Genomic DNA, 26934 nt, shown 5'->3' with positions numbered 1-26934 from the left:
CATTTGTGCTGCACATCTGTGGAGTCCATCTCCCTGTAAGCATGGCTTTAGCTGTAGCCCCACAAGATTTTTGTTTTGTTGTGTTTTTCATTCATCGCAAAGGTTCTCTTGCTTGTTTTTGTTTTGTCTTTTTCCTTGTGATTTCTTTTGATTATTTAGGGATGTGTTTAAAACCCACACTTCTAATGTTTTTGATTATCCTTTTATGTGTTTTGTGGTGTACACACATGTATGTATGCAGATACATGCACCCTTGCATGTGTGGAGGCCAGAGGAGGCTGTCTGGTGTCCTGTCCTATCACTTCCCGCTTATTCTTTCAAGACAGCATCTCTCACTGAAACCTGGAGTGAGGCTGGTAGTCAGCAAGGCCCAGAGGTCCTCCTGCCTCTACTCCCACGGCACTGGGGCCACAAGAGTCTGTGTGCAGTCGCATTGAGCCTCTTAAGTGGTTCTGCTGACTTGAAGTTGGGCGTCCAAGCCTGTGCAGTGAATGATCTTACCCACGGAACCATCTCCTCAACCTCTTTGTGTGTTTTTAATGTTCCATTAGAAAATGCTTAGCCTGATTCCAGTTACTTAGAATCTATTAAGGCCTGTTTAATGACACAGCAAGTGTCCCACCTTGGAGACTGTCAAAGACTGGAGATGGTGTAAACCAGCTGTCAGGAGTCTTCTGTGTGGAACAACTCAGCCTACTTGGGTTCGTTGTCTTTGTCTTGTATGCCTGTTGATCTTCTGTCTAGCCTTAATATCCATAACTGTGAGTGAGGGGTCAGGGTCTCAAGTCTTATTTTTTAACTTTGCTCCCTTTAATTCTGTCAGTTTTTATCTGTGTGAGTTCAGGGCTCCTATTGTAAAGTATAGTGGAGAAATGAGTGTTGATATTTATTCTTATAGATGTAGCTCAAGTTACGGATCGCCTTCTGAAAGGCATTGAGTTCAAGTTGCTAAACTGAGGAGCCGAAGAGGGTGTGGTATACCTTTTCTCATGAGAATGGCGAGCTTCAGGGAGACTTGAGAGAGAACTGCTACTCCTATCACCATGCTGAGAGAGTGGGTCTCAGGGTAGATGTTAGGTGGGGTGAGACAGCCAGATGTCTGAAAGCACCAGGTCACTTTAGTAGATGAAGAATCAAGGACCAGCTTGACTGTTCTGTCTCACTTTGCTGTGGCTTTGCATAGTTGTGGTCTGTATGAAAAAGCATCCCAGGGCAGACACATGATAGGTTCCTCTCACCCACTTTGGACCGTGTGGTGCCACATGAAGTCATTCTACACTCAAGCCACCATCTAGCTCAGCCTCCCTTCTCCCTTTCATCTCTGGGGAATCGTTAGATGAGCAAATGACACAGGAAAGCCAGTTTAATGACACAGGCCATCCTAATATTCGCCTATAGTGAAACCTGGTTTTTATTTTTCTGAACTTCATACTTAATAGAGTACCATTTGTTTCCTATGGAAGCCCTGCCAGGAGTCTAGAAGTTGTATGCTGTTACGAACAGTTTTCCCGCCAGCCTGCTCCCAGAGCTGCATCAGCCCCAAATAACACATACAGATGCTCTATTAGGTATAAAGCTGTTGGCCTGTTACTAGCATTTCTTATTGGCTAGCTCTGTCTTAAATATTAACCCATTTCTATCAATCTAAGTGTTTCCACGTGGTCTTATCTTACTGGAGAGAGGGTCCAGACCTCTTCTTTCTCAAATCTCTACATCTTGACTTTCCTTCTACATCTCCCAGAATCCTCCTTATCTCCTAATCCCACCTATCTTGCCTTCCTATTGGCCAACAGTGCTTTATTCATTAACCAATAAGAGAAACATATTTACAGAATGACATCTCCCATAAGTATGCAGGGTGTCCCCTTCCTGAAAGGACCAAATAAGGATTGTAGTTCATCACCATTTTAAACTTTGACTTGGTAACTCAAGTGGATGGCATTTGGGTTGCACATTATTGGGACACACCCTTTCACTTCCTTTGATCCTGACTGTGGTTTCTATCTTTGCTCCATTTCTATTTTTAACTCCTTCACATGCTTCTTGCCATTTTACGCCCTCTTTTCTTTACCCCAGGGTCCACAGAGGAGGACAATTTTAGAAATTCTCTACTTTCCCAAAAACCTGCCTGTAAATGCTCACACAGGGTTCCGGAAATGGGATTGGGGCAGAGAGCCAAAGGTTTTCTCCACCTTAGTATTAGTAGTCGGTCACCAGGAAGTCAGTACATAGTTTAATATGAAAGAACAAAAAGTAATTTCTGCCAACAAGCCACCCCCAAGATAAGCACATGGCCCCTTTTTCTTGAAGTGGTGGCTTCTCAGGCCAGCTGGTACCTTCCTGTCACCCATAAGGTCTGAGTCAGAGGTGGAACTTGGGTTCCACACCACCCTCATGGTATCCCCCAGGGGATTACAAAGTGTTCCAGAAAGTCTATTTATGGTCTTTGTGCTCAGCTGCAAACACATCTATCCTGACATAACAACACGATGTCCATGACCTTAACTGCACCTCCCTTATTAAGGAGAATTCATTTTTTTGTATTATAGATTTTTTTCCTCCAAATTGCTTTTGGTTGCTTCTGTTTTACCCCCTACTGTTATGTCTGTTATTTTATTTTATACATACATGCACTAGAGAAACCATTTCCAACCCTCCCCCCCCATAACCCATTCCCAAGAGGAGGAATGTGTGAGGGGACAGGGGGGAGTCTGGCCAAGGACTAGATTTTTGCTGAGATTCCCTTGCTCTGTGAACATACATCTGGTGGGCAGTTGTGGAGGCAACTATGGAGGTTTTTTGTTTTTGTTTTTGTTTTTTTTGGGGGGGTAGGGTGGTAAAGATGAGGAAATAAACATTTTAAGGACCTTAGAGAAAGGTGTACTGGATGAGATAGAAACCATCCTTTCCTGTGTTTCCCAGCTTCCCCCCAAACATATGTCAACTGTGCAGGCTCTTGAGGTTGAGTCTCTATTAGAGTGGAGAAAGATAGGCACAAAGGACTACTCAACACTCCTAAAGCAACTCAAGGCAAGCACAGGGATCTTCATGTTGCAGAATAAGATGCAGGTGGAGTTCTCCTGTCCCTATTGCCTGCTCCCAAATAACTGACTTGGAGACTTAATATTAATTGCAGATACTTGGCCGATAGCTCAGGCTTGTCACTACCTAAGTCTTACATTTAAATTAATCCATGTTTCTTATCTGTGCTTTGCACATGGCTCGTGGCTTATTACCTCATTTTCTACACGTCCTGCTCTTCGGTGGCTGGCGGCCTTCTCATGCCGCCCTCCCTCATCCCAGCGTTCTCAGTTTGGCTGTCCTGCCTAACTTTATTCTGTTCAGCTATTGGCCAGTCAGCTTGTTTGCTAAACCAATCACAGCGACATATATTTGCACAGCGTACAGAAGGATTATTCCACAGCAGACAGATTTTTGCTGGGCATGGCGACTGCTAGTTCCAGTGCACTCTAACCTACTTGGAGACTGAGAAGGGGGAATGAATGCAAGTTTGCTCACGGTTGGGGTTACTTATTAAGACTCTCAAAATAGAAACGTTGAGGAGGCTCGGAGGTGTATGTAGCTCAAAGCAGGCAATTGCCTAGTGCATGCGTAGGCCTGCAGTTCAGCCCCCAACTCTGACCAAAACCCAACAGATCACAAACCTTTAAAAGAAAGCAAAGCCAGCAGTTGTACACTAGCTTTGTCAACATGACACACTAAGGCAGGTGTGACATGGAAACCAGTGTGGCTGGGACAGACCGAGGCTCTGGGCTGGGACAGACTGAGGCTCTGGGGGTTCCTGAGGCCGTGTTTGTAGATGTGTATCCTTCCATCAAACAGCCTGAGAACGAGATTGGAGACATAGAAAAAGCTGGAAGAGTGTAAGTTTATGGAACTGGCCTTGCCCAGAAGGAAAGGAATGCAGCAAATCAAGGGTGACAGCATCTTCCCGCAACATAGTCTGCACCTCAAAACCTCAGTTTCCTCCTAAATGTAAACTGCTGCAAGAATTTTCCAATTGCCTCAGAATCTTGAGTCTCTTGAGGAAGACTTTGACTTTCTTCAAGACCTACTTACTATTTCGGAAGTCAGCGAGCGTGACCAGGGTTTCCAACTGGGAAGAAACAAGAAGACAGAAAGAGGGTGTGACCTGAGAGCAACATTGAAAACATGGGAACTCCTGAAACTGAGCAGTGTCTGTAAAGTTGCAAAGGACACTGTCAACAAGGCAAAAACAGCTCCCTACAGAAAGGGAAAGGGTCTTCACCAACCCCACATCTGACAGAGGACCATCTCCAGAATATACAAAGAACTCAAGAAAGTAGACATCAGAAGACCAAATAATCCAATTAAAAAAAAATGGGGGACAGATCTAAACAGAGACCTCTCAACAGAGGAATCTCAAATGACTGAAAGACACTTAAGGAAATGCTCAACATCCTGAGTCATCAGAGAAATGAAATCAAAACGTTTCCGAGATACCATCTTATACCTGTCAAAATGGCCAAGATCAAAAACTCTGACTCCTCCATGGTACAACCACTTTGGAAATCAGTATGGTGGTTTCTCATAAAATTGGGAATCAGTCTACCTCAAGATCCAACAATACCACTTTTGGGAATAGACCCAAAGGATGCACATTCACACCACAAGGACATTTGCCCAACTATGTTCATAGCAGCATTATTTGTAAAAGCCGGAACCTGGAATCAACCTAGGTGCCCCTCACTGAAGAATGGATAAATAAAATCTGGTACAATTTACACAATGGAATACTATTCAGCAGTTAAAAAAAAAATGGCATTTTGAAATTTGCAGGCAAATAGACAGAACTAGGAAAAAAAAAAAAAAGCCCCGAGTGAGGTAACCCAGACCCAGACAGACAAATATAATATGTACTCACTCATAAGTGGATATTAGACATAAAGCAAGGGACAACCAGCCTACAGGCCACAACCCCAAAGAACGTAGGTGACAAAGAGGACTCTAAGAGAGACATACATGGATCCACCTAGGAAGGGGATAAAGACACGATCTCCTGAGTAAATTGGGAGTGTGAGGGGCAGGAGGAGAATGAAAGGAGAAAGGGGAGGAGGGAAGGGGAGTGGGGAGAAAATTTTAAAAATAGCAAAAAAAAGAGAGTTGTGATGATATTCTTGGTTGTCAGCTTGACCATATCTGGAATTAATTGAACCCAAACAGCTGGGCAGGGTCTTTTTCTAATTAAATCATTTGAAGTGGGAAGACCCACTTTTAGTGCGGATCTTTTGAGGTGGTAAGACCCACCTTTAATCTGGGCCACCCCCATATCTAGGGCGTGGGAGAAGGAAGTTTTCTCTGCCTCCTTGCTCTCAATCTCACCTGTAAGTCCAAGCCTTCACTGGCATTGGAGTCTACTTCTTTTGGATTCTAGCATATACTGAAAGCTGGATGAGACATCCAGCCTCATGAAGTGAATTATTACTGGATTCTTGGACCTTCCATTGGTAGACAGCCATTGTTGGACTATCTAGACTACCACCTGTAAGCCATTCTGATAAAATTCCTTTACGTATATTCTGTCAGTCCTGTTCTTCTTAAGAACCCTGGCTAATACAGAAGGTCCTACCTGGAACAGGGCATAATGCTGAAAAGGTTTTTTTGTTTGTTTGTTTTGTTTTGTTTTTTGAGACAGGATTTCCCTGTGTAGCTTTGGAGCCTGTCCTGGAACTTGCCCTGCAGACCAGGCTGGCCTCGAACTCACAGAGATCTGACTGTCTCTGCCTCTCCAGTGCTGGGATTAAAGGTGTGAACCACTACCACCACTTCGCCATAATGTTGGAAATTTAAAATGTGGTTCAGTGGTTCTCTCAACATGATAAGGTCATTGCACTCTAATTCTGTAGCTATGGTCCCCTACATAAGACCTGCACAAACCCTGGCCCAGCAACATTTTGTCATGGAGTGGGGAGGTGCTTACAAGTCCTTCTTCCTTCCTGAGAATAGATAGGCAGTTAATAATTGCTAACAGGGAGCAGCTTCCTCCTTGAGGCTATGTAAGTAGTTGATTGCCTGGGGAGGGAGGGACTCTTTTTCCAGTAGTGTAGCCACTGGTAAGGTGCTCATGGCTCTGTAACTAGCCCCTCACCCATGTTCCTGTAAACAATCATTGAATCATTTCACACACATATTTAAAAAAAAAGAAAGAAAGAAGAAAGAAGAAAAGAAAAAGCCATGACAGTGCTGTATGATAGCTCAGAACATTATTTATTTTTGCTGTGAGCCAGGTTGGGGTCCCAATACCCGCATGAAGGCTCAGAACTGCTTGAAACCCTAGTTCCAGAGGATATGGTGCCTTTTTCTGACCGCTGCCTTGTGTATGGTGCACACACATCCATACATCCATGCCGGCAAAACATTAGTACACATAAAAGAAAAAAAGAAAAAGACATAACAGGCTGGATGGTGTTGGCACAAGCCTTTAATCCCAGCAGAGGCAGGCAGATCTCTGTGAGTTCGAGGCCAACCTTGTCTACAGAATGAGTTCCAGGGCAGGCTCCAAAGCTACAGAGAAACCCTGTCTTGAAAAACCAAAAAAAAAAAAAAAAAAAAAAAAAAAAGGCATAACAGAAGGGAGAGCAGAATGAGGAAGGGAAGGGGGTGGAGGGAACAAGAGAATGTAATGGGGATTGAATATAATCAAAACACATAGACATGTCTGAAAATGTTATAATGAAACCCATTATTATGTATAATTAGCATATGCTAATAAAAAGCTTTAAAAGGGGACTGGAGAGATTGCTCAGTGATTAAGAATGCTTCCTGCTCTTTCAGAGGCCTTTAATTCATTTCCCAGAACCCACCTCTGCTAGCTCACAAGCACATGGGTGCTGCGAATTGAACATAGGTCTTCTGAAAGAGCAGCCAGTGAATGATCTTAACTGCTGAGCCATCCCTCCAGCCCCAAATCATGATAAGGTACATAAGAAGAGCCATATCTCAGCAAAGCCATTGGTATAGTGTCGGATGTATGTGGTGAGTGATACATGTTCTGAAAAAAACACAAGCATGTCACTCCTTAGGAAGTACTAAAAAGTATGCTGGAATGATAGTTTGTGCTCGCTTTTCATGTTATCATAAAACTAATGATAACAAAGGTCAAGAAATCCATCGTCTAAAATGAAATCTGGAAATTATTTAAAGGGCCAGAGACTATGAAACAAAAGAATAGATTGAGAATTCAAGTGGGTCTGGGAGGAGAGGGGCAATTTTCCATTTGAGTACAGTGTTGAGTTATAATTATTAATGTATTAATAATGTAATTATCGCAGTAACTATCTATCTGTTGCCAGCCACAGTGAAACTGCACAGTGTAGGCATTTTCCTGAGGGCTTCACTTGTTGCCGGAGTGACATGAGTAACACAAGTAATGCTGATGGGAAATTGTGTGTGTGTGTCCTGAATGAAAACATGTCCTTCCTCCAGCACAGAGGAAGTCCCACGTGCATCCAACACTTGTGTGCCCGAGTCTGACATTCCCCCCACCTTACTAATGCCGGTCCACATCTGTACTGTTCATTCAGGTCAAGGAAGCCGGCTTGCTGAGTAATGGCTCAGTCATGATTTTTAATACCTCAGCTTCGCCACATCTGTATGAAATCCAGCAGCTGCAAGCTCTGGCTAATTACAGCATCGGTGTGTCCTGTGGGAACGAAATTGGCTGGTCTGCAGTAAGCCCTTGGATTCTGGCCAGCACAACAGAAGGAGGTAATTTCTGAGATACACAGTGAACATTTCCCCCCCCCCCCAATGATGTGTGATCAGGAAAGCTTTTCCCAGGAGCTGATGTTATGTACACTCTGTTTGGTGCATTTAGTGGGGTGGCCAATACGATAGGAAAGAAAGTAGTTTCTTAGTAATTTAAGAGGCTTAGGGAAAAAAAAGCCTTATCTGTTCTGTGTGTGTGTGTATAAAAATTTATTTTACTTGGGAAGATGGTGGCACTTTTTTTTTTTTTTTTTTTTTTGAGACAGGGTTTCTCTGTGTAACAGTCTTGGTTATCCTAGAACTCACTCTGTAGACCAGGCTGGCCTCGAACTCACTGAGATCCACCTGCCTCTGCCTCCCAAATGCTGGGATTAAAGGTGTGTGCCACTCCTGCCTTGCTAATGGCACCATTCTTAGAGCCAGTAGTATTTTCAATTAACATGTAATGCACAAAGTTATTATTTATAGCAGGCAACCCAAGGGTGGTGGGAAGGTGGGGGTCTTTCTTGTTTTGTTTTTCAAGGCAGGGTTTCTCTGTGTAATAGTCCTCAATTTCCTGGAACTTGCTTTGTGAACCAGGCTGGCCTTGAACTCACAGAGATCCACCTGCCTCTGCCTCCTGAATGCTGGGATTAAAGATGTGCACCTCCACACCCAGTTTGAAAATGTCATTTTTTAGTTAAATAAAATTCTGACTTCACAGCTGTCTGGAGGGTATCCTAGTTAGGTTGTTTGTTTGTTTGAGACTTGGTCTCACTATGTGGTCTTGGCTGGCCTTGAACTTGTTAGGTAGTCCAGGCTGGCCTCGAACTCTTAGAGACCCTCCTGCCTTAGCCAGAGATCAAAGCAGCAAGCAGTGGTTCATTCCTCCATGGTTTCTACTGGAGGTACCTGCTATAAGTTCCTACCTTCATGTCCCTCTACAACGGTTTGAGACCTGAAATTGTAAGATACGAGAAACCCTTCCCTCTGCCAAGTTGCTTTGGTGGTGATATTTATTATAGTAGCAAAAGAGTAAATAGTTTTTAGGTTTTTTTTTTTTTTTGTTTGTTTGTTTGTTTTTTAAGAGGCAGGGAGGAGAGTTCCTGTTTTTCCTTTTAGTGTAATATCATGGTCCACTGTTTCCTTTCTCGCTTTCCTTTCCCATGTAACACTGATGGTAAACTTGATTTTGGTTTTCACTTGTGTAAGATGTATTTGTTTCCATTTCTCCCCTTAGTGCTGATTTTGAACAATTTAACAATTATGCTTCATTTGACTGATATTCTTTGTGCTTGAAGGTCACTGGACTTCTTGCATCTTGTGTTTATAGTTTGTATCACATTTGAGAAAATCCGGGCTACCTTCTTGCCCTCACAGTATTGGAGATCGAATCTAGGACATGTTATGTATTATACAACACTCTATCACTGAGCTACACGTTGCCACTCCTCATACATTTTTGCACTTTTTACCTCTCCTCTTTGTTAAGGATTTCAGCTATGTGCACAACAGACCATTAGAATTCCCATAATTCAATAATGCTCTGCTAATACCTCCCCCTTTTCTCTCCTCATCAGTAATCTTAACCTTGTTCTTAATAATCTTATTTTGTTCTTAGTAATCTTACCTAACCTGTTATAATCCTAACTAGTCTTTATCTCTAATGCTGTGATTCTTTTCTTCTTCTTATGTATTTCATGCCTAAACTTGTAACACGAATAATAAAAACCCAGGAGAAGCTGATATTGGGGTTCAAGATAAAGATCAGAAAAGCAAAGCAGCCAGGCCACTAGCTCTTATCTCTACCTCAGAATGAAATGGATGATTCTGTCTCCATGAGTCCTCAGAGTACAATGCTGACTGCACTGCTCTCCACCAAGCCTCAGACGGCAATCCTGAGTTTCTGTCTCCTCCCACATTATGCCTTATATTCATTTCTACCTGCAGCCATATCATTCCTGTCTCCACCTTCCTAGTCCTGGGATTAAAGGTGTGTGATCCCAAGTGCTAGGATCACCTTTGTGTGAGCTGTTTCTTTTTTAGAGTGGATCGATTTCATGTAGCAGCTCAGTGTGGCCTTGAACCACCACTGCCTGGTCTCTATGACTAGCTAGTGTGGCTGCTGGGATTAAAGATGTGTGTCACCATTGGCTGACTCTGTGACTATGGCTGGCTTTGCATTTTGATCTCCAGTAGTGTTATTAAATCATAAACAATATATCACCACATAAACTTTTAGATCACATACAATATAGTTAGGATAATTGATTATTCTAATATCTATCTGGGGTGGTTTCTTAGTATCGTAGTGTACTGGCTAGTTTCATGTCAATTTGATAAAGTCATCTAAGGGGAGGAACCATCAATTAAGAAAACACCCCCATAAGATCAGGCTGTAGGCAAGCCTGCAGGGCATTTTCTTAATTGGTGATCAATGGGTTCCATAAGAAAGCAGGCTGAGCAAGCCATGATGAGCAAGCCAGTAAGTAGCATTCCTTCATGGCTCTGCTTTAGGTCCTGCCACCAGGTCTCTCGCAACCTTGTTTGAGTTCCTGTCCTGACTTCCTTCAATGATGGACTATGATATGGAAGTGTAAACCAAATAAAACCCTTTCCTCCCCAACTTACTTTTGGTTATGATGCTTCCTCACAGCAATAATAACCCTAGCTAGGACACCTAGTATGGATAATCTTTTCATGACTAGCACAGTTTGGTAGTACCATGGGAATTCTATCTTGTTGGAAGAATTTCCTCTAAATAGTAATCTTTATTTTAGGAGACAGGTGAGCCAATGGGAAACAATTTCTGGTTGGGTATTGCTTTTAAGATTTGTTGAACAAGACCACAGTGTTGCCAGTATTTCTTTCCTGCCAGGTCCCTCTGCTTCAACCCCAAATGAACACACAAAGATGCTATATTAATTATTAAACTGTTGGCTGTGGCTAGGCCTTCTTATTGGCTAGCTTTGTCTTAATTATTAAGCTATTTCTATTAACCTAAGTATTCCCATGAGGTCTTAACTTACCGAAGAAGGGTCTGGACCTGTTACTCCTTCCTCCACTACATGGCATCTCTCACGGCCTCTTTCTGCCTACCTTTCCCAGAATTCTCTCCTAGTCCAGCATATCTTCCTGCCTCTATTAGCCAAACAGTGTTTTAATCATCCACCAATAAGAGAAACATATATACAGAAGGTCATCCCCTATCACCACAGCATTGCTCAGAATAGCAATGTTATTAACTACTGTGGAGACAAGACCATTCTGTGTGATCTGGCCAATGACCTTGAGTCATAAGGGTTTCCAGTCTGATTGATGGGAGTTAGCACTGTCCTTAGCCTTATGTAAGGCCTGACCTCAGATGCCTTGGAGTCATCACCCCAATTTTCATGGCACTCATTTATTTATTTGTTTGTGTGTGTGTGTGTGTGTGTGTGTGTGTGTGTGTGTGTGTGTGTGTGCAGACCTGTGCATATGTGTTGAGGTCAGAAGACAACTTGCAGGAGTAAGTTTGTTCCTTCCAGTGGGTTCTGAGGGTTAAGTTCAGGTCATCAGGCTTGGCCAAGAGCATCTTTACTTATTACAGAGAGCATCTTTATGTGCTGAAGTGAACCATCTCACTGGGCTGAACACATTCTTAAGTAGCTTCCCAAGAGAGTACCTGCAGAGGTAACAAAACTGCAAGGACTTCTATGCCTTGTACTTGGTTAGTCTTTTTTTTGAATATAGACTATTAAGTTAGAGACCTTCCCCTCCTCAAAATATTATTTATTTCTGAGGGTGTTTGTCTGTCTGTTGTTTTGGTTGCTGTGGGAGATTTTCTGCATGAACTGTTTTTTTTTTTTTTTTTTTTTTTTTTTTTTTTTTTGAAGGTCTTTTTTTCTTTGGTCTTGGTGCTGTGATAGGCTGTGAATGTGTGTCAGACATCACTGTGGGTTTTTAGTGACCCTTTAGTCTAGAAGGCCAAGTCCTCCAGCCTTAAGCTTTCACTTGCATATTTTTCTTTTGAATGTTTCTGCTTTGTTTGTTTTCCTTGAGACATTTCAGGAACTTCTTTGATTCCTTTCATGATTTTCTTTCTCTAAAAGACATATATTTTTTTGCCTTTTTAGTCTAACTTCTTGAGTATTTATATTTTTCCCAGTTCTTTTATTAAATATTATTTTGCTAATCATGTTTCTAAATTCAAGTTTTCTTTTTCATTGGCTACTTTTCCTTTAGTTTCCTTTGCTTCTCTTTGTACATATTAATTACTGTTTTGTTTTGTTTTAATTTCCATTCACTTGGTGGCCAACAAATGTTCCCTGCCCCACCCCCATTCCCTACCTCCAACCCTCACCCTTCCACCCCATCACCCTGGGGTGAGGGGCAGACTGTCCTGTGTGCATTTGTTCCCTGATGTTCCTGATGACCTGTCTTTCCTCTCTGAAGAGTGAAGAGCCACAGTTTGAATAGAACTCTGTGAATGTGGGTGGGACTTTGGGTGGGTGAGGCTTCACGTGGGTGGGACTTACAGGCTTCACTGTCTGTTGATTGGATGATGGCCCAAGGGTCTGTTTCAGATTTCTCTTGCTTTTCTTTCCTCAACAAATACATCCAAAAGAAGAGAAGTCTAATGTCTTGCATGGTACTGATGTAAGAAATAGGTCAAGGTGGCAGAAGAATCCTCTTCCCATGGGGAACAAATTTGTACTTCCTCCTCTGGTCTTCAGTCAGGCTTCTTGCCATATCTCTAATGCATTTGTGCCCTAATGCCTACAGCTTTCAACTCAGAATAAACCACCTTGTCTCCTGTGGATATCTGGGGAAGAATTTGCCAAGTGTTGAGGAATGGGGCAGAGGTACCTCAAGGACGATCCACTTCATATTCAAAGGCTTGTGAATCTTAGCCTCATTTAGTGCCTGGGCCCTCAACCTCTGAACTTCTCTATGGTTCTTAGTGGGAAATCGGCTATCTCTTTTTCAGTGTTCACATCTCTGTGGTTGATATCTTTTGCCTTGTGAGTTTATATCTTTTAACCCCACCCCCACCCCTGGGCAGTGGATCATTGAAAGTGATTTCAGAAGAGACAGACAGAAAGACCTGCTTCATTGCCTATACTTACTCACAAATTCTACAGCAGATCTGAAAGTGTGTAAGTGATTTCACTGGCAGAGTCTTAGCTAGATGGCATTTGCTAAGACTTCAAGAGTCCATGCCTGGCAGTGGTGGCACATGCCTTCAATCCCAGCATTTGAGAAGCAGAAGCAGGTTCAAGGACAGCCAGGACTACACAGAGAAACCCTGTCTCAGGAAGGGGAAAAGAAAGAAGGAAGAGTCCTGCCTGAGGATGCAGCAGAAATGAAGAAGGTCGGGTCAGGATATCTTATTTTGTTATTATTTTCCCTTCAAAATATATATAATTTAATATATAATATATAATTTAGTCTCTACAATTACAGGCAATGGTTCAGTATATACTATTCATATTGATGTTATTTATTCCATACATAAAACGTGATTTTTTTAAAATTTGTAAAACAGATTAATATGGGAGTTGGTAAGATAGCTCTATTGGTAGAGTTTGCTGTGTTCAGTCCCTAGCACTCACATGACAAGGTAAACATGGTGATGTGCACATATAATCCTGGCACTCAGGAAGCAGAAACAAGCTGATCCCTGGGCTTGGCCATCCAGCCTAGACTAATTGTCAAACCCCAAGTCCTAGTGAAAGATCCTGTCTCAAAACAAACAGAAAAATGCAAGATGGGCAGCTCCTAAAAGATGACACCCAAGTTGACCTCTAGCCTCCATATGCATACACATATGTGCGCGCACACACACACACACACACACACACACACACACACACACACACGTGCATATGTACCATATACACACATTTTAAAATGGATTAATACATACTGTTTAGCCATTTCCTGGATCCCATTGTTATAATGTTGTTTTTTTGTTTTGTTTTTTTTTTTTTTTGCTATTGTTGTTGAGTTTCTTCATATCACTATACTTAGTGTACCTAACTCCTTCAGTAGCCACATAATAACTTTTCCACTGGGAAATGTATTCAAGTTTATGTTATAATTGCTGCCTGAGTATAGACAAAGTTTTCCCGCCCCAGGAGCCACTCCCACACAGAGGCTTATATTAATTGTAAATACTTGGCTGATAGCCCAGGCTTATTACTAACTAGCTCTCATATTTAACCCATTTCTATTAAGCTACATTTTGCCATGTGGTTTGTGGCTTTACCTGTCCTCTAGCATGTCTTGTTCCCCCGGCAGCTGACTGGCATCTCCCTGACTCCACCCTTCTTTCCTCCAGCATCCTTAGTCTGTTTGCTCCGCCTATACTTTTTGTCTGGCTATCAGTCAGCGTTTTATTAACAATGAACATAACCCACAGCACCTCAGTACTGCATTTACTCCTTTTTTGATGTTATGATGAGTGCAATTCCTTATGTAGATTAAATTGTTGGAAATGAAATACTTAGTCAAAAAGTCAGGTGTGGTAGCACTATGGTGGTGCATGATTTTAATCCCAGGATTCGGAAGACAGAGGCAGGTGTATCTTGGTGAGTTTGAGGCCAGTCTGGTTTACCTACTGAGATCCTCAGTCTTAAAGGATTGTCATAGTAGTCTTGTTTCCTAAATTACTGTTTGTGTGCACACACCACACATACTTGGCTCTGTTTATCTGCAGGCCCAGCGTCCTCAAAATTCATGAAGCTGAGGATGAAAACCATTTGAAAATCAGTTGCATCCATACTGAAAATGGAAGGGCTTTATCCCCCTTGTCATCATTCTCTAAACAATGAAGTATAACAGCTTCTTTGTTTTGTTTTGTTTCAAGGTAGCGTTTCTCTAGGACAGACCTGGCTGTCCTAGAACTCACTCTGTAGACTAGGCTGGCCTCAAACTCAGAGATCCACCTGCCACTGCCTGCCTCGTGAGCCACTGCTGCCCAACATATAAGAGATACTTTTATAACATTTGCATTGTGTTAGGTTTTATAAATAATCCAAAGATGACTTAAAGCAGGCGGGGGCACATAGGTCTGTGACACCTGGAAGCTCCAGTACCTATAGGGATCACTTGAAGATACTGAGAGATGACTATACAGTCACTTCAGACTTACTAACTGGGTATCTCTGTGCAGACCAGTAACCTGCCCCTGAACTCACCAGCATTCCCTGACTTTCCATCCCAGAGCCACAAAGTTTGTCTTCATTCAGCCCTCTTCATTTCCAATGGCCCAGCTGTCTACGGGAAGAACCCATGAGCAACAGCCTCCTCCTTCCCAGACTACCCTGGGTGTTTATAACATTGCTAAAATAGCAAATGAATCTTGAGGAGTTAGCATCCCAAAACTCTTGTAAAAATTTAACACAACAGCCAGGGATGCAGCTTAGCTGATGAGGTGCTTGCCCTATGTGCATGAAGCTCTGTTTTTAAACCCATCACAATGTAAAATGGGTACACAAAACTCTTGTGGCATTTCGATAGTCCTTAATTGAAAAAAAAATGGATAAAAATGTATTGTAAGTCTGGGTCTTTCATAGAACATTTGAAACGCAAACACTCGATAACCAAGAAGAAAATAAACCTATGTGGTATTTCCTGGTAGCTCTTCATCTTCCTCTCTTTCTTTTGTAGCTCCATCTGTAGCACCTTTAAATGTCACTGTGTTTCTGAACGAATCTGCCAACAGCGTGGACATCAAATGGATGAAGCCTCCAATTAAGCGGCAGGATGGGGAACTGGTGGGCTACAGGATATCTCACATGTGGGAGAGTTCGGAGACCTCCGTAAGTCTACACCCTAAAGCACACTTAGTCATTTCCTTTTGACTTGCCGATTGCATTCTGTTTCAGAAGCTTTCGTTTTGTGGGGACTGTTTATGATTGAGCAAGGCAAGGTACCTTCCAATGGGACACGAGCAATGTAGTAAAAAATAGAGACGACTAAACAGAACATTCTAAGGAGCCTTGGGGCGTTTTCTCACTACCCCACTCACTCTTCAGTAATTTATCGGCAGCAAATAGGTATTTATTAGCCCATGTTATCATGTGTCTCTTGTCTTCAGAGAATTTAGGCTATTATAGGAAGAGTATACTATGGACTATTCAGCAATCATAGCTTGCAGTCAGAGGGCTGCAGGGCTTAGCATCCTGGCAATTCATAGCCTTGTGGAAATTTCTGAAGGTTCTTTTCTAAATAAGATTGACGTGGAACATTCTTAGCTTCATAGAGAATAGCAAAGAGTAAAGCCTCCAGAAAAGGGGTGGTGGTGGTGGGAGGTTCAGCAATCCTCTATCTGTGGAAAGACCCAGCCCACTGTGGGCAGCACCATCCCTAGGCAGGTGGTCCTAGACTGTACAAGAAAACAACTACCTGAGCACAAGCCAAGAAACAAGCCACTGAGCAGCATCCTCCATGGTTTCTGCTTTAATTCCTGCCCTGACTTCCCTCAATGATGGCTTGTGACCTGGAAGTGAAAGCCACAGTGTTTTGGCCACAGTGTTTATCACAGCAACAGAAATCAGACTAGAGAAGGTGGTTATACTAGTGTCACTGACAAGATTGACTCCTCCTTACCTTCCTTTACTGTGGTCATGGAAATTATGCCTCTGGAGTCATCATATCTCTGTTCCATCTGACCCTGTTGGGATAACCCAAGTTAAGCCTCTTTATTTTATGTATCTGGGACATCACAACACTTGTTGGCAAGAGAGAGGGATGGCTACAGCCTTGCTCCAACCTTTGTTCCCATCCTTTCCAACTTCATGCCGTTCAGTGTTTATAAAAAATGCTTTTTTTTCTAAGGACAATTGGGATTTGTTCTCTTTCTTTTCTGCAAGAAAACAGGCTGCTGAGAATAGTAGGTATGGGATGGAAGAAAAAGACCAGGGCTTAGACATCCACGTTGCTCTACATCATGTGAATGGTAACCAAGCATCCATAATGATCCTACATGAGAAACCTCTCATCCCCTACTCTTGTTCCAAGACATTTGTCCCAGGTGTCTCAAAGGCAACTGAGTTTCCCCGTGGGCTGAATTAAGATTGTGACTGGTTTAGATGGTGTAGCATTTGTCCACAGTGGTGAATGCTTAGTGTAGGACAGAAGAGTTTGGTGATCGTCCAGTTCAGTAGGAATTTCATCTTTCTCTGTTGGCAGAAGATACCAGCAGATCCCTATGTGCTCTAAAGCACACCGGTGTGTTTAAAGAGCTATTCCTTCTGTCCAGATGAAGGCTTCTTTCCTAGAGGGGACTTATTGAGCTGCAGCATTCCAAGAGCAGTGGTGAAGCCTTTATGAATGACTTGGCCTGAGCCTAATGCACCAAGTGCCACTCACACCCGGCCATGCCCTGCATTCTCATTGCCCTTTGTTCAGACGAGTCCTCTCTGCAGTGAGAACAATATGGGCACAGTTCAGGCTGTGACCTTTCAGTAGCTTACCTCCTTGCAGATGTCAAGTCATCCAGTCATGAGGTCATTTGCATTGCACCCACACTGTACTTTGTGACAATAACAGGCCAAGTTGGTCACGTTACTTTGAGAACATTCTCTGTTGCAATTATGCTTCTGTCTCATGACTTGAACCTGGAAGCAAAGAGGGAATGCTGAAGAAGTCCCAGAGGGCCCAGCCAGGCTGAAGTGATGTTCTCTATGACCTGGGCATATGTCACTTCATTTCCAAGACTCTCTTCATCTTGAAAGGCCACAGCTGAGAAAGTGTCGCTGTCTCATAGCTGTCCTTACATTTGCACTTTAGCTCCTTCTTCTTCTGTAAGGCAGGAAGTGGGACACTTCTGAAATGTCTGACTGTCAGCTGAAATGAGTTGGGTTTGTATTTGTGTGATTTCAGAGCTTTCTGGGAAGAACTCTCTGGGTGCTTTGTTTTAGTGACACTGAGGATGGACTTTGTCATCTAGTGACCCTTAAGTCACTATGTCCAACAGTAGGGATTTCATGTTTCTTTTTTCTTTTGGTTTATAGAGACAGGGTTTCTCTGTGTAAGGGCTCTGGCTATCCTGGAACTCACTCTGTAGACCAGGCTGGCCTCAATCTCACAGAGATCTGCCTGCTTCTGCTTCTTGAGTGCTGGGATTAAAGGTGTGCACCACCATTGCCCTGCTCAAATTTCGTGTTTCCTTTTTGGCAGAAAATAGTGACTGCCAATGGCAGGCTTCTGGGTTCTCTACAAGCCAACCAATGCCCGGTCAGCCCTTCTGCCTCTGGCATGGGTGAAAGCCACTCTTCTAGTGAGGCCCTCTTGAGCTGAGGAGGGTGAAGGATGATGCTGTTGGAAATGTTGTGAATACAGTAGCTGAGTGGTCTGCTGTGGGGGGTCGCCAGCCATGCTAGGCTGTGCTCTGTGTTCCCGGTACTCTTCAGAATGGTGCCCTCTGCAGTGAGAATGGTGTGGGCAACTGGATAAAGAAGCTTCTGGTCTTTGCTGCTTAGATATTCCTTATACCTAGGTGGAAAATTTTTACCATTTTTTTCCTTTATTTTTCTTGCCTTCCAAATCAGAGCTCAAAGTCCAAAGGTCAGGGGCAAGTACCAGTGCATCCTCGTTCAGGCTGGAGTCTTGTCCATCTGTGCACTGTCTGAACACGGGGCCTTGTCCTTGCTTTGCAGGCATCTGTGGTGCTATGGGCCCAGTATGTGGAACCTGCTGTACCATCTAAACCAGCTCGAGAATGTACCTCTGAGTGGGGATTATAGCTCTAATGCTGGTTTAATCTGTGTTTGTAGTGGGTAGAGATTTTAGATCAGATGGGAGTCTCAACAGAGATTATTGTGGTCTTGAAACAATGTGATTGGACTTTGGGTATATAGCTTAGTAATAAGGTGCTTGCTTGCCTTTCGTGCACTAGGACTCAGTCCCCAGAACCACCAAACACACACCCATGTACACACACACACACATACACACACAATATGGAACCAAGTACACCTAAGGATTCCTTGGACTGAGACTTCTGCCTCCTCCTGAGTTTGCCAGTGGCTGCCAGGGCATCAGAGATGTGTCTGCATGTTGACCTGCTCCCTGCTCCCTGTTCCCCTTCCCTTGCTTCTCTCTCTTTGTCTCTGTCTCTCTGCCAGAAGGCAGGGTATAAGAGAGGGTATAATATTTAGGCTTTAGAAATAGTCAATGTTCTTATGAGATGGGTCAGGGTTCTAAGCCACTTCTGAAACCCAGGAATCGACCGAGAACAGTTCTCTTTGATTAGAGGAGAAATTTACCATGGAGGTAATCTCCGAGTGGGTCATGGATGTCCTGCTTTGGAAAGCTGGACAGTTTAATTTCCTCCAGTGTTCTAAGGCTTGCAAGACCGATGCTAAAGGAAGGCCTTACAGCTATAGAGGAGGGAGGACCCAAGCACAGCACCTTGATGAACGCAATCCACCACTGATTTTTTTTTTCCAGGCTGTGAACTGTTTTCTATCAGGGACTTGTTTAACTCCTACATAATAAACATTGTGGAAAAGACAGTCATCTCAGTTTTCACCCAGGGAAACAGGCTTAGCGGTGTTACTCTCCCAGAGCTGCAAAGCTTGGAACTCGAGATCTGGAGATAAGAACCAGGGCCTGGCTGACTGCAAAGCCAAGGTTACTTCCTAACAGACATTGTCTCTCTTCCTAATGCAGAACCTCACACTCAGGTCCACAGTGTAGACCCTCAGAAGTAATGACAGGAAGATATTGGTTTGTCGTCCGTGCCTATGAATCTGAGCACTTTTAACAAGTGCCCTTTGTTACTTCGTGTGACACAACTTTTATCTGATACTTCTTCCCTCACTGAAGATGTTGCTCTTGGGGCTGGAAATGGGCCATGTTTTTAGACACGGTTATCGGTTACAGGTGTGAATTCTTATAGAATATTTTGTGATGTTAAAATCATTTAATGATCATAAAACAAAATACCATAATTGTCCTGTCTTAACTCCAAGCCACACCAAATTGTCTTTCCAAGGACATGCTATTACTTTCTTGTCTCCAAAAGTCTATAATTCCATTTTTAAAGTAATTATGGGAAATCACATTGAAATGCCATAGTATAAATTGTCCTTCATTACCTGAAGAAAATGTTAGTAGATTTTCAAGTCCTTATGTTAGTGAACAATGAAAACTTACTGAGCAAGAAATCCGCAGTTGGCCCATGGCACACATCTCATGAGCCAACCACTGCATGCTGGGAAATGGCTCTGCTCTGAACCCTGACCACCCCAAGACATGTGTGGTAGATACTTAATAATCCAGTCTCAAATAGATTGCACAGTGTCCAAAATCAGAATCAAAGGAAGTGCCACACTTGCTGGCTTAGACCCTGCTGCATGCATTTTTCCCAGGTTAGCTGTTTGCCTGTGTTAATTCCTCTTGGCAACAGAAGGTGGAAATGAAGTTCTCTAGGTTTTCATAATGAATATAGGCCCCAAGTAAGTAGATGTTAGAAACTATAGTTGCTCTTCCATGTCTGGGACTTGCACATCTATGGACTCAATTAATCACAGATTGAAAACATTCAGAAAATAAGTCATGCCTATTAGTAAGCATCCTATCTTCCTAGCCAGGCATGGTTGTATTGTAATCCTAGCACTGGGGAACTGTGGTTATGAAAACTGCTGTCAGTTCACGACCAGTCTGCTTTATATAGTGAGTGTCCAGCCAGGCAGGTCTACAGAGAGACTCTACATCAAAATATTTGGTTTTGGTTTTGTTTTGTCTGAGACAGGACCTTACTAGGTAGCCCTACCTGGCCTGGAATTTTTAGCAATCCTTCTGCCCCTGCCTCCCCATTGTTGAGATTATATATGTATACTACCAAGCCTGTTTTTGTTTGTTTGTTTGTTTTTTAGGTTAGGAATGTATTTCAGTGCTATAAAACATGCCGAGCATGCATAAAACCCTGGGTTTGCTCCATAGAGCATGGTGGCACATGCCTTTAATTCCAGCACTTGGGATGCAGAGTAGGCAGATCTCTGTGAATTCAAGGCCAGTTTGGTCTACAGAGCAAGTTCTAGGACAGCCAGGGCTGTTACAGGGAAACCTTATCTTGAAAAAAAAAAAAAAATCTTTCATTGTTTGGGTCATTATTCCCTAAGCAGTCTAACAACAATAGCAATATTATATGAATTATATGAATAGCCACATTGCTGAAAACTGTAAGTAATAAGGCATCCGTTAATACTTTATTGCATATTATTGTAAGTTATCAGATGATTTACACATGCTGACATAGGTTAAATGAAGAGCTACAAGCAATTAATGGCTGCTAAGAGAGGAAGAATCCATCCGTTCTCTTTGGGCGTGAGACAGAGAGAGAGAAAAATAACTAAAGAAGAGGTTATGAATTTGTGAGAGAATGGAGGAAATTATGTAAATTCTCAAAACATTCTATTTTTTTATAAAAGAATTTACAGTGGGTTGTATGTGAATACTGTGTCCATGTATGAATACTGAGGATGAGACCCAAAGCACCACTTCAGCTAAGCATGTGCCCACCACTGAGCACACATCTAGCCATTTTGTGTGGGAACCAACCCCATACAGATCCAAGAAACAAATGCACTGTTACGTTTATTTTTGTTTTTAATTTCATTTTTGTTAGGCTTTATATTGGCCTAGGTGTGTCATTTTTTCCTAGTTTTATGTTTACTTTTAATATATAAGTAATTTCTCTTTAAATGATGTATCACATCTAAATCTTGCAGGAAAAAAACAGTATACAGCCAGACACAGGCCCCATTTCCTTTTTAGCATGAAGTCTTACGCTTTGAAGAGTGGTCAGGCTGAGAGCTATGCCATAGACTTTTCTCAATGAGAAAAGCCTGAGTCACTCATTACAGGGCTCCAGGACTCAGGGTGTGGACTACCTGATGTTTTTCAGTTCTATCTACCCCCAAATTAAATGTAGAATTACACACTAACCCACTATCAAAATAAGACACTCTCTGAAAAGGACCAACCTAGGATATGCAGCTTACCATTGCTAACTTTTTGTTTATTTAGCAACAACAAAAATCTTTGGCACATACCATGAGCTCAGGCCTTGGGGTAGAAGGGTGGGAGGTGGTGTTTTTATTTCTTAACCTCCCTCAACTGAAGGGTCACTTCCGGCTTACATTCAGAAATAATTCTGGAAGGCCAGATCAGGTGGCCTCTTGGTCTTGAATGACTGACCAGCCTGCTCTGTCCTTGAGGCTGAGCTAGCTCTGTCCTGCACCATTTCTGGAAGTGACGGGCTTGAAATCCAATGGACCTGAGATGAAGTTACCATCAACCATGCCTCCAGTCCAAAGATGGTTGTGCCCCACATGACCAGTTATTTCCCTTTGAAATCAAATGTCCACTCAGGTTTCCCAGAGTCTCATTTCAGATTGAAACCCTACAATTCTCACTTTAAAAGGTGGACCCATTTGGTATTGGATTACAAATTGGTGTGCTCTTCCCTGGGGAAGACTAAGTCTCCCATTGTTGGTGTTCCTTAAGCTTGTAGTTCTTTGTGTAGGCCTCATGGGCTTTCACTTTTACATGTATATTGGTGTCATCTTTATTTAGCCCGGAAAGCATACATACAAGTAACATGTAAATGCATACAAACATATAGCGGCAATAATGAAAAGCAGAGGTTATGAATTAAGAGAACAAGGAGGGTTATATGAGAGTGCTTAGAGGGGGGGAAAGAGAAAGCAGAAATGAAGTGATTATAATGTGATTTCAAAACTAGCAAAATTAAAAGTTCAGGTCCAAATACATTTCCCACAACAGAGAGCGTTGTGACCATGGAGGTCTGGAAAGCCTGAGGAACAAGCAGTTAAGGCTGTTTCCCTCTCTGGGTCTTCATGGCTCACTGTTGCATGGCCATGGCTTTAAAACAGCAGCAAAATAAACCCATGCTTCAAAAAATTGCACAGATTGGGGCTGGAGAGGTCACTCAGTGGTTAAGAGCATTGACTGCTCTTCCAGAGGACCCAGGACCACTTACATAGTGGCTCACAACCATCTGTAACTGCAATTCCAAGGGATCCAATACTGTATTCTGGCCTCATAGCCAGAAGACACATGTGGTACACAGACATACATGCAGGCAAAACACTCATGATGATAAAATAAACATATCAAAAAAATAAAATCACACAAATTGTCCATTTGTTACAGAAGAGGGGGAAATACAATCACTTCTCCCATCTATCCAGCTAGAGAGTTTACTCAGAATCCCCAGGACTTCAGGGAACAGAAGCTTGGCTAAACCAATGGTGGTTGGCAGGTGTATAGTGCCCAGGGACAGTGTGAGCCTGTGGCATTATGCCAAGGGTAAGATTTTGCACATGGGATTACAAGGGTTCGGTCCTGCTCTTAACATCTAGAACAGTGGTTCTCAACCTGTGCATTGTAACCCTTTGGGGGAGGAGGTCACATGTCAGATAGCCTACTTATCAGACATTTACCATTCATAACAGTAGCAAAATTACAGTTATGAAGGAGCAATGAAATAATTTGTGGTTGGGAATTGTATTAAAGAGTTGCAGCAATAGGGAAATTGAGAACCATTGACCTAGAGGCATCCACCGCATGTTCCGTCTGTTCAGTTTATTAAGTGACTGATGTAAATGCTGTGCCTTTGGTATCTTAGTTTCCCAAGGCCCCCAAGGCTTGAGATTGCTGACGCCCCCACCTCCATGACCCACCCTGTAGTGCCACTGGCAATGGCCCTTGTGAAGAAGGAACTTTGTGGAAACATGACCTCTGTGTATGGAAAATGGGTGGCTTCCCTCAGAAGGAACTGTGGGCATGTGGGCAGCTGTCTAGTGAGGTCCCCGAATGCCTCAGTGTTTCATTTCCTTTTTTATTCTCTGTCAGCAGAAAGAGCTTTCTGAAGAAGTCAGCCAGGATGGTTGCTGGGTTCAGATTCCTGTCCAAATCCACAATGCCACCTGCACAGTGAGGATCGCAGCCATCACTAAAGGGGGTGTTGGACCTTTCAGTGAACCAGTGAAAATAATTATTCCTGAACACAGTAAGTAGTCGGGGACCCCTGTTGGCTGCAGAGTGTGGCAGTCTGAGCAGCTCACAGACTGCCTAAGTGGGACCAATGTGATGGAGGGTGATTGACAAGTGTAAAATAAGAACCAAAAAGCATTGTTGCAAAAAAGTTATAAGGAACTTTAGAATACACTCTAGAGAACCCCTACAGCCCTGCCATCATTGTGAGCACTGATAATGTATGATGAATATCCATCCTTTCAGAATGCTGAGTTGGACTTTACCTCTTGAATTTTGTTTAAGGCACATGGCACTGCATTTTGGACACTGTATTTTGGACACTGCATTTTGGACAGGCAATAATACTAGTCCTTAGCTGCCTCTGACTGGCACGGCTGGTTTGCCACATTTGTTTCTGCTGTTTGGAGCTATTGCTCCTCTTGTTTTTACCCACTCAACCCTTGGGCAATGTGCTCAGGGACTTAGTCTGCACAGAACACCAGTGTTTCCTTCAGATGCCATCCTCAGCCTGTCCTGTCTAGCTGAGCTAAATGCCCAACCACGCATATTAGCTCTTGCTTATTGCTGGAATGTTCTTTGGCAAGGAGCCACCATGATGCCTTTCATGGGCCAAATGCTGGTCATGCTTCTGTACGTCGGGGAGCCACCTTTGTCCTGACTCCAACCCATCCTAGGTTGTTTGGTATTAAACCATTGTTGTAAACTCCATGCCCAGCCATCTTTTCCAGCATGACTTATTCATTTACAGGTTCTTGCCAAACATGGCCTTTGCTCCCAATAGCAGATGAGACTTGAGAGCAGATGACTCATTTGTGTCCATCTCTTTCCCAGTGATCCCCAAGCAGGCCCTCCTTTTAGAACTAAATAGGAGGTAGTTTACCTTCCTGCAGCCAGCAGACTCCTTTCCTGAGGAACATGCTTACTGGTGCTAGGGACACTAAGGGCATCTACCTGGAAGAAACTCAAAGACAGTGAGATTCTGATTCAAAATACACAGTTTTACAAAGCAATTAAGAACACTTGCTGCTCTTGCAGAGGACCAGAGCTTAGTTCCCAGCATCCATACCAGGCAGCTTACAGCCACCTGTAACTAGCTACAAGGGATCTGATGCCCTTTTCTGGTCTCCATGGGTGCCCACATGCATGTGCATTCATGCTTGCACACGTTGGCAAATATATATGCGTGCACACACGCACACGCCCACACACACACACATACACATGCACACCAATAATGGTTCATCATTGTTAAAAATCAGAATTTAGCACCATAAGTTTTCCATTTTCATGTGTAATAAACTGTAAAAGATTTTAAAGGTTTGCTTCAAAGGCAGAATCACCTGTAAAAAGCACCCATTACTACAGTCTAAATAACACCAGTTCCCAGCAATATGTCTCAGATTTTAGTTACCCTCCTATGAGAACTGTCATTGCACAAAGCATAAAGTTACCTCTAGTCACCATGAGTGACAGATATGCAGCACCTCCAAAGTAGTCATGTCACCTGTTTCCAAGCTTATTGGTGACTAACCACCATATCTGTCACTCGGTTCATACAGTTGGCAAAGACATATGCCCATGTGACTTCCTTGCCTCCCAGTGCCAAAATATTAAGGATTGCAAGCCAGTGTTTTGAATCCCTGAGTATTATTTCCATGTTTTTGGATTTGTTCCAGGTAGGGTAGACTATGCGCCCTCATCAACTCCAGCACCTGGCAACACAGAGTCTATGCTTATCATCCTTGGTTGCTTTTGCGGATTTGTTTTAATTGGGTTGATTTTATATATTTCTCTGGCCATCAGAAGAAGAGTTCAGGAAACAAAGTTTGGGTAAGTTTCTCACTTAAAAATGTTAACCTTGAGCAGACATGTCGGAACACACCTTTAATCCCAGCAGAAGCACAGGCAGGCAGATCTTTGTGAGCTTGAAATCAACCTGGTCTACGTAAAGCTGGGATGGGTAAGACCATGTCTATAAAAAGGAGAAGCAAGTTAACCCCGTGGTATTGGTGAGGTTGTTATGACAGAGGATAGCACCTGCCTGGTGGGTTGTATCTTATGCAAGCCCCAGAGTCAAGTGACTTAGGTCGATTCCTGCAAAGCCAGCAACTGCAAGAGGCAGCCCTACAATGGGTTCTTTCACAGAGTCAAGCCTCAGCAGGATACACTTTGAACACTGGGTAATGTTGAATGAGAAGCTTTAAAAATGACCCCAATTATTATTTATTGTGCATGTGATGTATACAGGTGTCAACACGTGTGTGCATCTGCACTTTCCCGTGCATGCCTGTGTGGAGACTGGAGGTCAGGATCAGGTGTTTTCCTTTGTTGATCACCACTGTTTATAAATTTAAAAGAAGTTGTTTTTTTTTTTCTTAACTCCTGTGTGTGTGTGTGTGTGTGTGTGTGTGTGTGTGTGTGTGTGTGTGTGCGCGCGCGCACATGTATGCACACGTGTGTGAGGGATGCCACGACACACATAAGGAGATCAGAAGACAACTTGCAAGAGTTAGTTAATTCTCTTCTTCCATATGTGGGTTCCAGACATTGAACTCAGGCATCAGGCTTGGCAGCAAGCACCATTACCCACTGAGCCATCTCACAGGCCCCTCCATTCTATTTTTTGAGACAGGCTCTCTCATTAAACCTGGACCTTGCCATTTTGACTAGACTGGAGGTCTGGTTAGCTGGGGGAAGTTCTGCCTTTCTCTTTACCTTCAACACTAGGGCTACAAGAACACACCACCACACTCAGCTTTTGTGTGGATCTGGGGGGTCACACCCTCATGCTTGCCCATCAGGCACTTTATCACTGAGCCCTCTCCTCAGCCCCCAGGGGTTTTTGTTTTGTTTCGTTTTTAAGATACATCCTAAACATCCATAAACTGAAAAAAAAAAGTGAACTCCGAAATGGTTCAGTTGGAAACAGAATGTCAGCATGATGCCACATTTTGTTTGATGCAAAAATGATTACAAGTGCTATATGCCTTAGAGCTGCATGTGAAATAGGTGTGAAATGGGCATGTGCTTCATGTCTAGATTTGGCTTCTCGATTCTAGAATATGAAATTCCTAACACTTCTGGCCCAGTCAATCCAGAGAAAGATGCCCACCTGCATGTATAGGAGATAATGGGACAGTCACCAAGGTGTCATCATCCCTGGTTGGCTAAAGGTGCTTGGCTCTTGCT

At 43.0% G+C, this 26934-nt stretch overlaps 2 protein-coding genes across 3 annotated transcripts in view; both read left to right on the top strand.

The window, feature by feature from the left end:
• Positions 1-23021, top strand: part of Bcl2l11 (BCL2 like 11) — a 641641-nt gene extending 618620 nt beyond the window's left edge. Inside the window, exon 5 of the transcript XR_007834447.1 lies at positions 23009-23021. The gene's annotated coding sequence lies outside the window, so the exon portion shown is untranslated. The remainder of the gene's footprint in view (positions 1-23008) is intronic.
• The window catches only part of Mertk (MER proto-oncogene, tyrosine kinase), a 100471-nt gene that overhangs the window by 46440 nt on the left and 27097 nt on the right, over positions 1-26934 (top strand). The window contains exons 7-10 of one of the 2 annotated variants that reach the window (XM_051183424.1): positions 7566-7749; positions 15382-15533; positions 23602-23758; positions 25422-25575. In XM_051183424.1, coding sequence (XP_051039381.1) covers positions 7566-7749; positions 15382-15533; positions 23602-23758; positions 25422-25575 — 647 coding nt within the window. The remainder of the gene's footprint in view (positions 1-7565; positions 7750-15381; positions 15534-23601; positions 23759-25421; positions 25576-26934) is intronic. The other variant, XM_051183425.1, reaches the window with a different exon arrangement.

Source organism: Phodopus roborovskii, unplaced genomic scaffold (assembly GCF_943737965.1).
Source record: "Phodopus roborovskii unplaced genomic scaffold, PHOROB, whole genome shotgun sequence".
NCBI lineage: Eukaryota > Metazoa > Chordata > Mammalia > Rodentia > Cricetidae > Phodopus > Phodopus roborovskii.
Note: the sequence above shows the minus strand (reverse complement) of the source record. Positions and strands in the feature narration are given on the sequence as shown.